The following is a 12934-nucleotide window of genomic DNA, read 5'->3' on the forward strand; positions in this document are numbered from 1 at the left end:
CATTCCTCAGCCAAGAGCCGCACGCCCGACGATGGCGGACGCGGGCGTGAGCGAGTACGAGGCGAAGCGTCTGCGCCGCATGGAGGAGAACCGGCGGCAGCTGCAGGCGCTGCACCTGCCGACGCTCCGCGTCCCGCTGAAGAAGGAGAAGACGGAGAGCCAGACGCAGCAGAAGCGCAAGGCGCAGGCGCCCGCCGAGCCCACGCGCCGCTCCAAGCGCCAGCGGCGCGAGCGGGAGACGGCGCGCGAGCGGCAGCTGCAGATGGACAAGTACCTGGCCAAGCAGGAGCGCAAGCGCGTGCGCACGGAGGAGAAGCGGCAGCGGAAGATGCAGGAGAAGCGCGAGCAGAGGCGCCTCGAGAAGGAGCAGCGGCTGCAGCGGCGGCTCGAGCGGCGGCTCCAGAGGCAGCAGAGGGAGGAGCAGAAGCAGAAGAAGGTCGCGCTGCACGCGGAGAAGTGCAGGCTGCGCTGGCGCGCCAAGCACGAGAAGAAGAAGCGCGAGGAGGAGCAGGAGCGGCGCGCGGCCGAGGAACGACGCCGCCAGTGGATGCGCATGAAGGACTGGAGGCTGCGGCGCAAGCTGCAGGCCAGGGAGGAGCACCAGCTCGCCATGGCCAAGGTGCGCGTGAAGCGCACGGCGCAGAAGCTCAAGGAGAAGCTCAAGGAGCAGATTCAGCTGCGGAAGCAGATGCTGATGAACAGCACGGTCAGGAAGGGCATCAAGAAGAGGCGCGTGGAGCAGCGCCGCCAGGAGAGGCTGGAGGCCAGGGACCAGCAGAGAATCGAACGCCACATGATGAAGGCGGAGGATACCAGGTCCAGGGCCCTGGAGAAGCTGGAGGCGAAGAAGCTCGCCAGGAGGGAGAAGAAGGACGCGAGGATCCAGAAGATGGAGCACGAGAACAGGAAGAAGTACCCCGTGCGACGCGTGAAGGACGTGCCGTACGTCCATATTAAGGGCGCACTGGTCAAGAGCAGGGAGAAACCGGCCGCGCTGACGCGCGAGCTGCAGGTGGACGTGGACTTCTTCCACGCGTTCTCGCTCGGCAAGCAGTTCCTCCCGGCGAGCAAGAACTCGGTGATGCAGGCGTTGTGCCCCAGCGGGATGACTGCTGCGTTCGACGATCGCGTCGATATTCACGTGTGGAGCAACGCCATGGCGCTGTTCGTTCGGGCCGGAGAAGGGGGCTACCTGGACCGCCTGCTCAAGGAGGCGTGGCTCGATGGAGAGAGGTGCGCTTTCTTCCGGTGGAGTCGCACTAGTGATGTCACGCCGGAAATCACGGACCGCATTTTTGAAATCGAGAAGGGCGACGAGCGCCTCCGGTTCGACGACAACTACTACGACCCCCCGACTCCGATTGGAAGGCCGCAGCCATTGCTGCTCTTCATCCAGTTCCCCCAGGTAAGTTCTAGACGTGACGCCAGCGGTTTACTCGTTTACCTGTCTAACCAAGTTTGTATTTTGCAAACACAGGGGCCCTTTATCTATTGCGGACGCCTCGGCTACCTCGGCCACCGCGACGACCCGCTCGAGTTTTATTTCCAGCTGCTCGACATTGGCACGACGTACTGGGCACAGCTTCGCTCTCTGCTGACGTATTGAGTGAGAGAAGCTACCGGGCAATAATTAACAAAATATGTAATCCCACCACCGCATCAAACGCTACATACTTCTCTGGCAACGAGCCATTCGCCGCCTCTACGCGGCAGTAGGTCTGTGGTGGGTCCCAGTTGGGTGGGCCCGCCCGTAATATGCGCGATAAGGTTTTATGTAACTTACACAACTTCAATTATTATTGGCTAATCTCGTCTATTTAGCATCAAGTATTCTTCATTTTTCATCTTTAACATTATGTAGAGATGGTGTATCGAGGAATGTAGCCATCCATGCTGGTCGGAACCACTCTCAAAGTCGATTGCTGATGGACGGAGCTCTGAGCGAGTACGAAGCCAAGCGCCGGCGCCGCGTGGAGCAGAACCAGCAGATGCTGCAGTCACTGGACCTGCCCTCGATGTCCCGGCCCTCGCCTCGCCCCCAACAGGCCAAAGCAGCAGTCAAGTTGCAGCCCACGAGGAGGTCCTCTCGACAGGAACAGCGCCGCGCAATGGCGGAAGCGGAGCAGCGGGAGAGGCAATTTCGAGAACGGAGAGAGAAGGAGGAGAAGATGAAAAAAGTTCTACAAGCGCTGAAGAGAAAACAGCAGCAGAAGGAACATAAATTAATACTGAAGAAGCAGAAAACAAATGAGCAACAAGGGGAAAAGAACGCACAACAGAAAACGAGGAAGCAGCTACTGAAGGAGCGGGAACGACAAGAAATTCAATTGCTGGAGGTGCAGGAGAAGAAGAGGCAGCAGCAGTTGAGGGAGCAACAACTGAGGAGACAACAGCAGCAGCAACGCGAGGCGGAGCAACTTCCGCCCGAGAAGATTGCCGAGCGAAATGCGGATATTCAACGGTTCATTCAAGAGGAGCTGGACAAGCAGGCAAGGCTTGCGAAAGAGCAGAAAAAGCGAGAACAAGAGCGGCAGGCGATGGTTAATGAGCGAGAAGCGGCAAGTTTGGAGCAAGTGCATCAGAGCCAAATCGCGATGGCAGGTGGAGAAGGAAAGCAAGCAGCAGCAGAATTTGCGTCGATGCTGGAGAAAACTGACGTGTCGACTGGCGATGATTTTGTGTTTGAGTTTATGCTATAAGGCCAAGGTGTCAGCTTGGTTACCAGTTGCAGATACATATCTCCGGATAAGCGGTCAAATGCTTAATGGGGGAGAGGAGCTTGAAAGCAAGCAAACACACGTTGGGGGAAATTAACGATTTAAAGGGTGGTCACATGTTTACGGAAACTAGGGTTCTGCAGTTGATAAATTCGGGGTCGCATAGGTGTGACTTCAATAGGAGACCATGTTTTCCTCTTGTCCTGCAGCGCCCGTCGAAATCGCTTTGGTAGTGCCGATGTCAAAATGCAATTGACCAAAAGCTGTGATCCGTTAGGAAGTAGTCGACCAAAGCTGCGATCCATTTGGGATGCACTGGTGACTGTAGTGATCACGAGTACTATAAAGCTTTGACGCGTGAATAATGCTGCGATACCTTCCAAAAGACATTATTGAGGAAGAAGCAGTCACCTGCATCAGGAGCAGGGCGATGTATTTCTTCTGATCCCAGGGTTTTATTAATACATACATACAGTACATCGTCCAGTCGGTCGACACCATCTCAAGAGCATCAGCTTCAGCGGCAAATATTGTAACTAAATTCAAGATACATGTATGGTACGAATTACTGTGCTATAGTATCCACTCCCTACTAAGTTTGTCTGTCTTTATTTGAAATGATATCGCTCAATCCAGTTAGTGGAGTCGACGGGGTTATGAAATCTCCAGGCAATAATAACAGGCAGTGCGTTCCATTCGCTTCACAAAACTAAGCAGTTTTTTGAGATTGGCCCACCAACGCACCAAATTCACGAAACCACGGAGAGTAAGTTAAGTATACATATGAGACAAAAAGATGCTAACGAACCTAAGTACGAATCGCGATTTAACCGCATGAATCGAAAGAGATGTGTCTTGTCACAAGACACATCTCTTCAATTATCTATTCTCGGTAGATGCTAGCAATAGCTAACAATGCAATATTCGGCAGCCCTGGTCTTGTGCTTCATTTAAGCTATAGATCGTTAGAAAGTGTTAAGAATTCGTGGAGGGGGGAAAATATCTCCATTTCCGGACCCCCGAAATCCCCAATTTTATTTCGGGCGGGTGACCTCAATATTTTTTCAATTTTTACATATTGTATATTGTCGGAAAACACGCGTACAAAGCAATCGAAACAGAGTTGTTTTCGCTATCTAAGAGTGTTTTTAGTTTAAATTTATACGTCCGCTTATGTACGAATTTTGATTGGTCAACTGTGTAGATCATATGCGTGCTTGGACTAGGGTTTGCTTGCTAGTGTGTAGCAAAAGATACTAACATCTTGGTGGAGTTAGACGCATTTAGCCTAAAAGCCTCTCTAGGTTACGAAAACGGGTTGGGTGGTATATAAGTCATGCCTGTATCAATTTCGCTGCGCTTGGTAAGATGGCTGCCTGCAGCGTCCTCCATAAGAACGGATTTCTCATCGAGGAACTAGTCATCGAGAACAACGAATTCGTACCTAATTTGGGAGTTATGACAGACACACGTGCAAACACCACTTACAGTTAGTTAGTGTAGGTAAAATTCGCAAACATGTCTGCGGAGAACATTAGCTTGGACACTACTTTAGCTTGGACACTACTTATCACATGCCAGAGAAGTTCATCGTCAAACAGCCCGGAAACAGTTTCGAGATAAAAAACTGAGAAATAACAACGAAACAACGCTTTAGTCTGCAAATGCACAGTAAAATATGCTTTGTTTGTTACTGTCGACCGACGAAAGAAGAGCACACAGGGATGCCGACAGTTATATTTATACCTATATCTAGCATTTCGTTAAATAAATACCTGTTGCAACATAAAAAAAGCGCGATTGAATTATTTTGGTAGGATATTGTAACATCAGTAGGTATACAAAAAGCAAGGTAAAGTGACATTCGAGAAAATAATAACGTGATGACAATCAATTCATACGACAAATAAGTTATCAGAACGACAAATTGAAATTTATTTCCAATTAATATTTTTTGGTATCCTTGTTCAGACTAAGGGGCTTTGTTGACAAAGGACTTGTAAAGGGCATGATGCTGACCTTGCGTCGGCAGCTAGGACTGTGTGATGCGTGCCACATTGGTAAGCAGAAATGAACGACACACCTCAAGAAGCTAGATCGAGACTTGAAGCTGCCAAACGAAGTTGTTGATCCATAGCAAGGAGAATGGAACTCGTTTTAAAAGGTGTTTATTATCATGGATGGCTATTCGCGTTTCGTGATGATGCACGTGCTGACAAGTCAGACAGTACTATCTTTCCTTGTAGTGGTGATTAAAACTCATCAGGCTAGTTTGTGCGCTACAAGTAATGCTAGTACCATGATAGAATAACCAATCAGGTGAATCACCCTCCACCACCGCTGGTCGGAACGAAACCGACGCTGATTGTAGGGAATCGACCCAGAACCACCCTTGCTGCGATCTACACAAATACTACCGTCGGCTGCTTAGACACACCGACAAGTTGAAACAAAAGAACTTCACGAGCTCCAGTTTCTTCGGCGAGTTCTAACGAAGAAACCACAATATATTCCATGTTCAGCTACACCTCACCCATCAGACAGGCATCGTATCCCAGACGCAAATGCTCGTCATCCAGCGCGATAGGAATACCGATGAGACTTCTCGGCTGAGTTTTAGGTGCAAAACGACCACCATCACAACCACACGCGAGCAATGAGCTGTTGGATGGCAAATGGCTGGCCCTACAGCCCATGTTTGCAAACAGGGTTAGGGAACGGAGTATACTGAAAACAAGTAAGAAATCCCAAACATGGCCAACCATGGTAGAACAAGTCCAAACATGTTTGGCTTGTGGGACGGGTGTCATCGACTGCAAATCTGCTACAAATCCTATGGGTCACTATGATACCAAACGTAGATCTATCGGTCGTTAAAGCCCGCTTAAGACCGACCCAGCCTCGAGCAGGGATTCGTAGCACCAACCAGGACCATGGGGCTGACTTTGCGGTTGTTCGTGGCTCTCAAATGCCACGGGGGTCGATTTAGCTTGAGCGTTCCTGCTAGATTTGAGAGTCGTTTCACCCCCTCCGACTGAAAACATGGACTGTACATGCAAATCCATCTCAAGTCTGTAAAATAGAATAACGCATATTCCTTTCACATCTTATCTTTGTACGCACTCATCGGAAGTGGGTACAGTGGGTCCCCCGTTTTCGCGCCCACTGACCTCTATTAATAACTAGGTTGTCTGGGACTTGTCTGGGAACACCTGTGCGGTAAAGGGTTGGTGCTGGCATTGGCACAGTTATTGTTTTTGCCGTGACAACAGAAATTATCTATCGTCGGCCATGATCAGGGCGAAGGTTGCACCAAGTCGAGTTACCCGCACGCAATTAATCCGTTGGGACAGCCCCCCCCCCCCCCCCCCCCAATTCTTCGGGTGTTCCCAGTATAAACGGTTAGACCTTATACTCAGCAAATCGGGAGATGGCGGATACTACCGTATGCGCAATGGGGTTCACGCTCTTCTTCAATAGCAGGGAATAGAAGTATTTGTCAAAATAGTACCCGACGGTACTACTATCTACTATTACCGTATAGTGCTGTATTCACTAGTAGTAGTAGTTTGGTGAACTCAAAGCGCTACTATAGTACTTCAAGAGTACTACTGGTGAGTCAACCCTGAACGAGCAACCACGACTCCCCATCCTGCAATTCTAGACTGATTCTCGATTTGTCGCTCGGGAAGATCATTTCTGAAACCGTGGCATAATCCGACAAACGAAGTATGGGCTGCGCTGTGAACGGTTGCCAGGAGGCCCACGAGTTCAAACGAAATCCGTGTAGTGTACGTTCTAAGCTCATACAACACCTATGCGCTATCGGTGTGTTTGAAGGTTCAAATTCGGCGCTCAACGAGAGGTAGGATGCGTATATTCTTTAGTGTTATTACTGGTTTTTCGTACTCACACTGCGACTAGTAGATTTTGCTGTCTGAATTGTGTTCAGGTGGTTTATCCAGACGTTGAAGCCGCCGCCCCAGCAGCATCCTTGTGTGCCAAAAAGCTTGATCCCCCTTCACGATTAAGCGCGCGGTTTAGCAGTATCTGGACTCCGACTTCGTGTCTTCGGCAGAACTCGCTGAAGAGACGCACTGAAGTGGTTTCGCGACAAGGGTGAGAATCAACGCCCCTCTATTGCTCTACTTACACGCATCCACCTCGGCAAGATATCGTCTTTGGCGTTTCAGGAGCGAGTGTTCTCTACGGGGGGGGTGGGGGCTCTTCGAACCCGCACGGACGACAGACGCTCACAGCAGACGCGCAGAGAAACAATTACTACTCAGGCACAACAGGGACGAGATCGCGGTCATGAAGCAGGACGCGGCCGTGAGTAGTAGTGGAATAGTAATAATTTTACTACTACTATTGCTACCCTTTTCTAAAATCACTACTAGTATGAGTATGACCGCCTCGTGCAGTCGTGGGTAGTACCAGTACTACCACTACCCACTTTTTACCGGTACTACTAATCCCTGTTGATGATATGGTCCGTCCTAGCGAAAACGCGGGGGGGGGGGGGGGGGCGGGTTCTAAAAGCCACGGCCACACAGTTTCAGCGCCCGCCAGGTATTACTTAGGTTCATGTACCTTGGTAATACATGCAGCTGGCGGGTAATCTATTCAAAATGAGAGTGATTATTTTGCCCGACTGGGTTACCCTTTCCCTAGCAAATCGATTGCTCCTCGTACTGCGGATAGTATACCTAGCGTATACCCTGCCAACCACAAAATTTTTGAGCCCCAAACGGGGAGGGGGGAACGGAGCGCGCCGTCGTCGTCGGCGATGGCGGTGGAGTTCAGCTCTCGGACGATACCATGAACGTTGTCATATCTACATTGTTCAGATAGAGAACTGATGTCATCATTGTCAGCCCTAAAACGACTTCCGTTCCTGTAAGTGTCTTCACGGACATGTTTGTTGGAAAGCCCACAGAAAAAGTTTTGATTCGGGGACCCGGGTGGTGGACCCGTGGGGAGACGCAATTCGAAGGTTGAAGCAAACGACATATAGACCGAAAAGGAATAGATTAATTGGTATTAAAAGATTGCAAAACGGCAGCGGATAGAGCGCATAACCGTTTTTCTTCTTGCAATGCCACCTCGAAATTATGCTCGACGTAGGTGCTCACTGGCTCGTTGATGAGCCAGACGAAGAAACCGGCCGGGTGGCCGTAGTGAGCGGGCGGCGCAGCCGGTGCGGAGGGGGCCTCATGAAAGCGCACTCTCCCTGCAGCGACAAGAACAGCACGTCCCTCATGGCCCACCAGTTGCCGAATGCCGAAGTAGTCGTAGATCTCTGGACGACTGCAAACGCTGTTGATGTTTAACCGCCCTGTATTTCTGGTGTTGCACTATGTTACTCGATGACATCCTTGGAGTAGGGGAATGTTGCAAGAATGTTACTTGATAACATCCGAAAACGACAGTTCTTCGAACTGCGAATTATGATGGATCTAGCACTAAAAGACGTGTCCATCTACGACCCGATGGGTCTGAACTTTATGCATGGTGTTCGCGCACTTGCAGAGAAGTTGGTGTTGACCCCGTCGGACTTTGCGCCAAGAAAATATAGTGCACCACTACCAGGTGTTTCACGTATCCGACTATACGTATACAGTCATTGCGCTTCACTGGCCGACTCTTAGTCCAGTCGGGCTTGTTCGGGCATCAGTCTGGTGAAATCGGCAGGCCTGTCAAAATTAGGCAGAAATACCTACCTACCTAATTTGACCTCGATTAGGTATTTTGGGAAAGTCTGAATAGGTAGTTCTTAAGTGGTTCGATACAAAATGGCTCAAAATCTAAATTAGGCATCCAGGTGGTATACTTTATTCAAGTGAATTGTAATTCGAAACAAATGGCTCAATCCGAGTTAGGCATTCAGGTGGTATACTTTATTCAAGTGAATTAGCTACGTGGACTCCTAGCGACGCGGTCAGCTAGATCGACCAAAAAGGAGTACTGCAGCGACTGGAGTTGGCCTTCCATTGCATAGTTGGTTAGAGCTGTTCTCTGCGAGTTCTTGACTTGCTTCAAGACGCTGAACTCACTCTCAACTGAGTGAGTGCCGCCGCCACTCCAGCGACGAATGCGAACAGTAACGTGTAATTGCCTTCGCAGTCCACATCAGACCACGCATCAAGAAACGAAGATCGATCAACACTGTCAACGCGGTGATGAAAAGAAGTGTCGACCTTGTATCGCTCGATCATATCATGTTTCTGCTTCCAAATGTCATGACTTGCTGTCGGACCATACGCAGCGGTCAACCGAGCCTTGTGCGTCTCAACGAGATTGTGAAACTGGAGATCGTTGCAATTCATCACATCTTTTGGCGTTTCTGGCGCGCGATCAGTAGCTTCTTGGTCAATCTCAATTTTGATGCGGCTCACACTGCTGATCAATGCCTGTACTGCCCGGCTCATTCCTTCAATTAGAGCTTGTTGTGCAGACTCTTCCAGCGCATCGTACAACGGTAGAGAGGAAAACGATGCTCCGCGTAGATGAATTTTGATTCGTTCTTTGTCAATGACTGGGGCGGTGCCGTCTTTTTCGTCTTATTCATATTTTAGCTGTAGTGCATTTACTAGGTTGGAGAGTGCAGAGTGCTGGCCCCGCATGGTGATGTTCTCGTACTGCATTGCGCGGAAACAATGACGAAAATGTGGGGTCATATCCCACATTTTACTTGCACTCAAAGGCTGAAGGCCAAGCTCAGCCTCGTATTTGGGGATCCATTTTTGTCGCTGCTGCAGAGGGGTGATTTTAGTTTGCACAAGGGCAGTGTTGATACAGCGGTTTGCACCGGTGACTTTAGGCTGTGGTGCGGTCTGTTGGTCTCCACGAGCTCCCTTCTTAGACCCTCGCCTTGATCCTTTGTCTTCCCCATTCGTGCTAGGAGGTGGAGAGCACCGAAAGGTGGAATGCACAGGCAGCGACGCGAATAGACTGCGAGCTAGGGTGGTTTCAGGCATGCCCGGAATTAGCTATTTTGAAAAAATAGGATTAGGCATTGTGCACTTTCTCTTCACACAATTCCTAATTTTGAGAGGCCTGGAAATCGGGCATGTTTCGTCTGTCTCTTCCACGCCAGTCGGGCTAAATAACGCGTGCCATTCAAAATTACGGTCGCAATTTACATCGATATCACGTTGCGGGCCGATTTGTAGAGTGATCTAGTGCACAGCTGTATCTAAAATAACACTGCTTTTACAGTGTACGGAGATCACGTCTCGGTCAGAAAATCAGTATTACATGTAGTTCATGTGTGTAGTACGGCATTCATATCGCAATTTGCTTTCCCGGCCTCAAGCGTTCCCTACGCGCGTCGCGGGGCCAAGCATGAAGCTTTGCGCCACGCTCCGGGTGTTAGTTGCGGCATTTCTCGTTATTCATAGCACCGCAAGCGCGTTCCCCGCCGACCAGCCAGCAAATCCCCCGCTTGCTGATGCTTTCTCCATCAACAAGATACAGCACGTGGAGAAACGCCTCTTGCGATCCAAGCCTGCTGCCGAAGACGATGGCAAAGAAAATCAGGAAGAACGAGCTTTCAACTTCAATTTGGATGGGTTGAAAAACCTCTTCAAGGCAAAGACCGCCGAGGAACTAGCTGAAGCTGCGAAAAAGGCCGCTAGCAAGAAATTTTGGGAGGACGTAGCGAATGAGCCCAGTATTCGACATGAACGATTTCCTGCGTGGAAGAAGGACAATATTGATGTTAGTACGATCGCACATCAACTGGAAGCGCATGGATTTAAGGGCAGCAAGTTCGACAACATCGTGGCGAAGTACGAACACTTCCGGAGCACTGGCGAGATCTCGTAGCTTGGAAGATTGCAAGAAGGAACGGAAATTATCTACTGTTTGAGATGAAAGCACTTTTAACTTTGCGTCTAGTGTCTTGTACCACCGTGACATTCCTCGGGGGTTTAAAGGATCCTCTATTTGAGTTTACCTAAAATCTATAGAGTTATCAGGGCTCCTGATATACTACCGTAGTATCTGAAAACTTTGTTTTATTTATTGAATACTGCCCATATTCGCTAAGCTTTTTTTCCTGGTGTCCATCGCATCTGGTAGGTGGGACAATGGCATTCCTCAAACCAAGGCGTTTTTAGCCATCACCGTATCTGTATCCTGTTGAAAGACTATCTATTCTGGCAGCAGGGACTCAGGAAAACTGCAAATAGAATTAAATTGGAGGGGGGGGGGGCTGAAACACATTTTGGACCGATTTCCACGCTTTGAAGGACTCGAAAAAGCTAAAGAGTCAGATGTCTGACGTCGTTGGACGAGTATCATGAGGAACTGTGGTGTGCAATTTGTGGCTTCATATGAAGCTTGATTGAGTCCGGTAGCTCCTTGATCATGCCTCGACACTCCTCTGTATTGCATTCAGCTCAGTATTAATATCTTGCAAGAACTTGTATGCGTTTGTACTGCTAGTACTTTTTAGAATGAGTGTGGTAATTAGTGCTATTATGCCGAGGCACCGATCGAAGTCGCACTTCACCAGACCAAGAAAAAGGTGAGCTCCAGCACCCGCTAATAGCAATGATCTCGTTTGTCAGGTTGAAGCTGTGAAGAACAATGAATTATTGAGCATGTAATCCAAAATTGCCGATGCCGGAACAGTTTCCTTCTCGCTCAGCAACGCAGCACTGTATGCAACTAGCTGATGCGGTGTCTTGTTGAGATAATACGTCAAAGGGGGGGGGTCACCACGGCGCGAGATCGATCATCCATTCCTCAACGAAGCTAAGTGGCTCTCGGTACTCGACAGGCGCCTCAACCTCCGGATGGACCATCTTGCGTGCTGTTGCCAATGCGTATGCGTACCACCGCCTCGAGTTATCTGCCTCTTAGCATCTCTTCAGAACGCCAGTAGACCTATTCAACGAAGTTGCTGTACTTAGCGCTGCTTTCCAGAGGACTTCCTCTCGATCGTAACCCTATTTGCCATAGCGTCGAAAACACGTACAGCGCGTTGGTTGCACCTCACAAGAATTTCATCATCGCATGAGAATAGCCTCTCGTCGGGTCTAACCCGCTGTCATTCATCTCGCCCAGAATTTCGTGGACGAAGTCACTCTGGTCTGTCTTCAGGACACCTTTGATTGCAGCTGTGTATGGTTCATTCGTGACGACGGCAGCGTTTTGCATGTAATCGAAGAGCTTCAGTACCATTTCACGCTGCTTCAGCCTGGTCTCCGTCCGAACGACAGATCGAACCACCTTCTTCACCTCGCACCTTTATGTCGTTAAGGATCCCGAACAGCATCTCGCTGTTATTGAGCTCTACAGCGGTAGCCAGAACGTGTAAACGTACATATCTTGCCCAAACGCTTCCTTCACCTTCCGCATCTCATCGAACAAGCTCAAAACCTCACTGGACGAGCCAGTCTTGTGCAACCACGCAGGCGCTTTCGTCAATACCCTCTCCGCTTCTACGTCACCCCGGGCTTCCAACCGGTACAGTATATCAACTACCCGTTCCCTCTGCTTCATCTTGACCGCCGACACGAAGGCAACCCTCGACGCCCATGGCTGCGGGGTGTACCCGTCGCCATGCATTACGTCCCAAACTTCAAGTGACTCTGCATGCTGCCCAGTCCGACAACAACTCACTACAAGCTCCGACGCGTACGCTTTGACGTCGAGTCGGACGCCTTTCTTTCTCGAGTAATGGATGACCGCCAGATATTCATCAATAGCTTCCGCCTTTTGGAAGGCGAGCACCAAGTTGGAGCCCGAAAATTGAGACAGTCCGGCACCCCGGTTTTGCCTGATGTCCTCGAACACCAAGCGAGCTACTTCCATCTCGTCGGGGGCTGATTCCAGCCGTTTGCGGTACTCCCTGATCAGTGCGTGCCGGGATTTGGGCACCACTCACTTGAAGGACTCGGAAGTGTGGGTGAAGAAGCGGTGCAGCACCGCAACAGACCTCGAAAAAATTATTATTGAATTGCAATTACTGTATTTTTTGTACGAAAATACGTATTATTGGACCCCAAGGTCTCCAGTACAATTATTACTGAGAAAGTAAAATCAGTAAATTGGATTTCCATACAAAACATAAGTATAATACATTTTGCAGTAGAAAAATAATTACAATACATATGTATTACTGAACATGAAATTATTGAAGTTATTATTATGGAATTTGAAACTTTACAATTCAATACTATACTGTATTTTCCGAGGTCTGCACC

At 49.4% G+C, this 12934-nt stretch overlaps 3 protein-coding genes across 3 annotated transcripts; all 3 read left to right on the forward strand.

Moving 5' to 3' along the window:
* Positions 1 to 31: 31 nt before the first annotated feature.
* IUM83_02537 (Reticulocyte-binding protein 2 a) lies at positions 32 to 1606 on the forward strand (the record flags this gene model as incomplete). Its single annotated transcript, XM_067926463.1, has 2 exons — positions 32 to 1405; positions 1478 to 1606. The coding sequence occupies 2 exons, from the start codon at positions 32 to 34 to the stop codon at positions 1604 to 1606; spliced, it is 1503 nt and encodes a 500-aa protein (XP_067796453.1).
* A 319-nt stretch (positions 1607 to 1925) lies between these two features.
* On the forward strand, positions 1926 to 2699 carry IUM83_02538 (Reticulocyte binding-like protein 2b; the record flags this gene model as incomplete). The annotated part of the gene is made up of 1 exon (XM_067926464.1): positions 1926 to 2699. The coding sequence occupies one exon, from the start codon at positions 1926 to 1928 to the stop codon at positions 2697 to 2699; it is 774 nt and encodes a 257-aa protein (XP_067796418.1).
* A 7365-nt stretch (positions 2700 to 10064) lies between these two features.
* On the forward strand, positions 10065 to 10547 carry IUM83_02539 (putative secreted RxLR effector protein; the record flags this gene model as incomplete). The annotated part of the gene is made up of 1 exon (XM_067926465.1): positions 10065 to 10547. The coding sequence occupies one exon, from the start codon at positions 10065 to 10067 to the stop codon at positions 10545 to 10547; it is 483 nt and encodes a 160-aa protein (XP_067796568.1).
* Between the last annotated feature and the right edge of the window lie 2387 nt (positions 10548 to 12934).

The sequence above is a fragment of the Phytophthora cinnamomi genome (genome assembly GCF_018691715.1).
Source record: "Phytophthora cinnamomi strain GKB4 chromosome Unknown Contig16, whole genome shotgun sequence".
Classification (NCBI taxonomy): Eukaryota; Oomycota; class Peronosporomycetes; order Peronosporales; family Peronosporaceae; genus Phytophthora; species Phytophthora cinnamomi.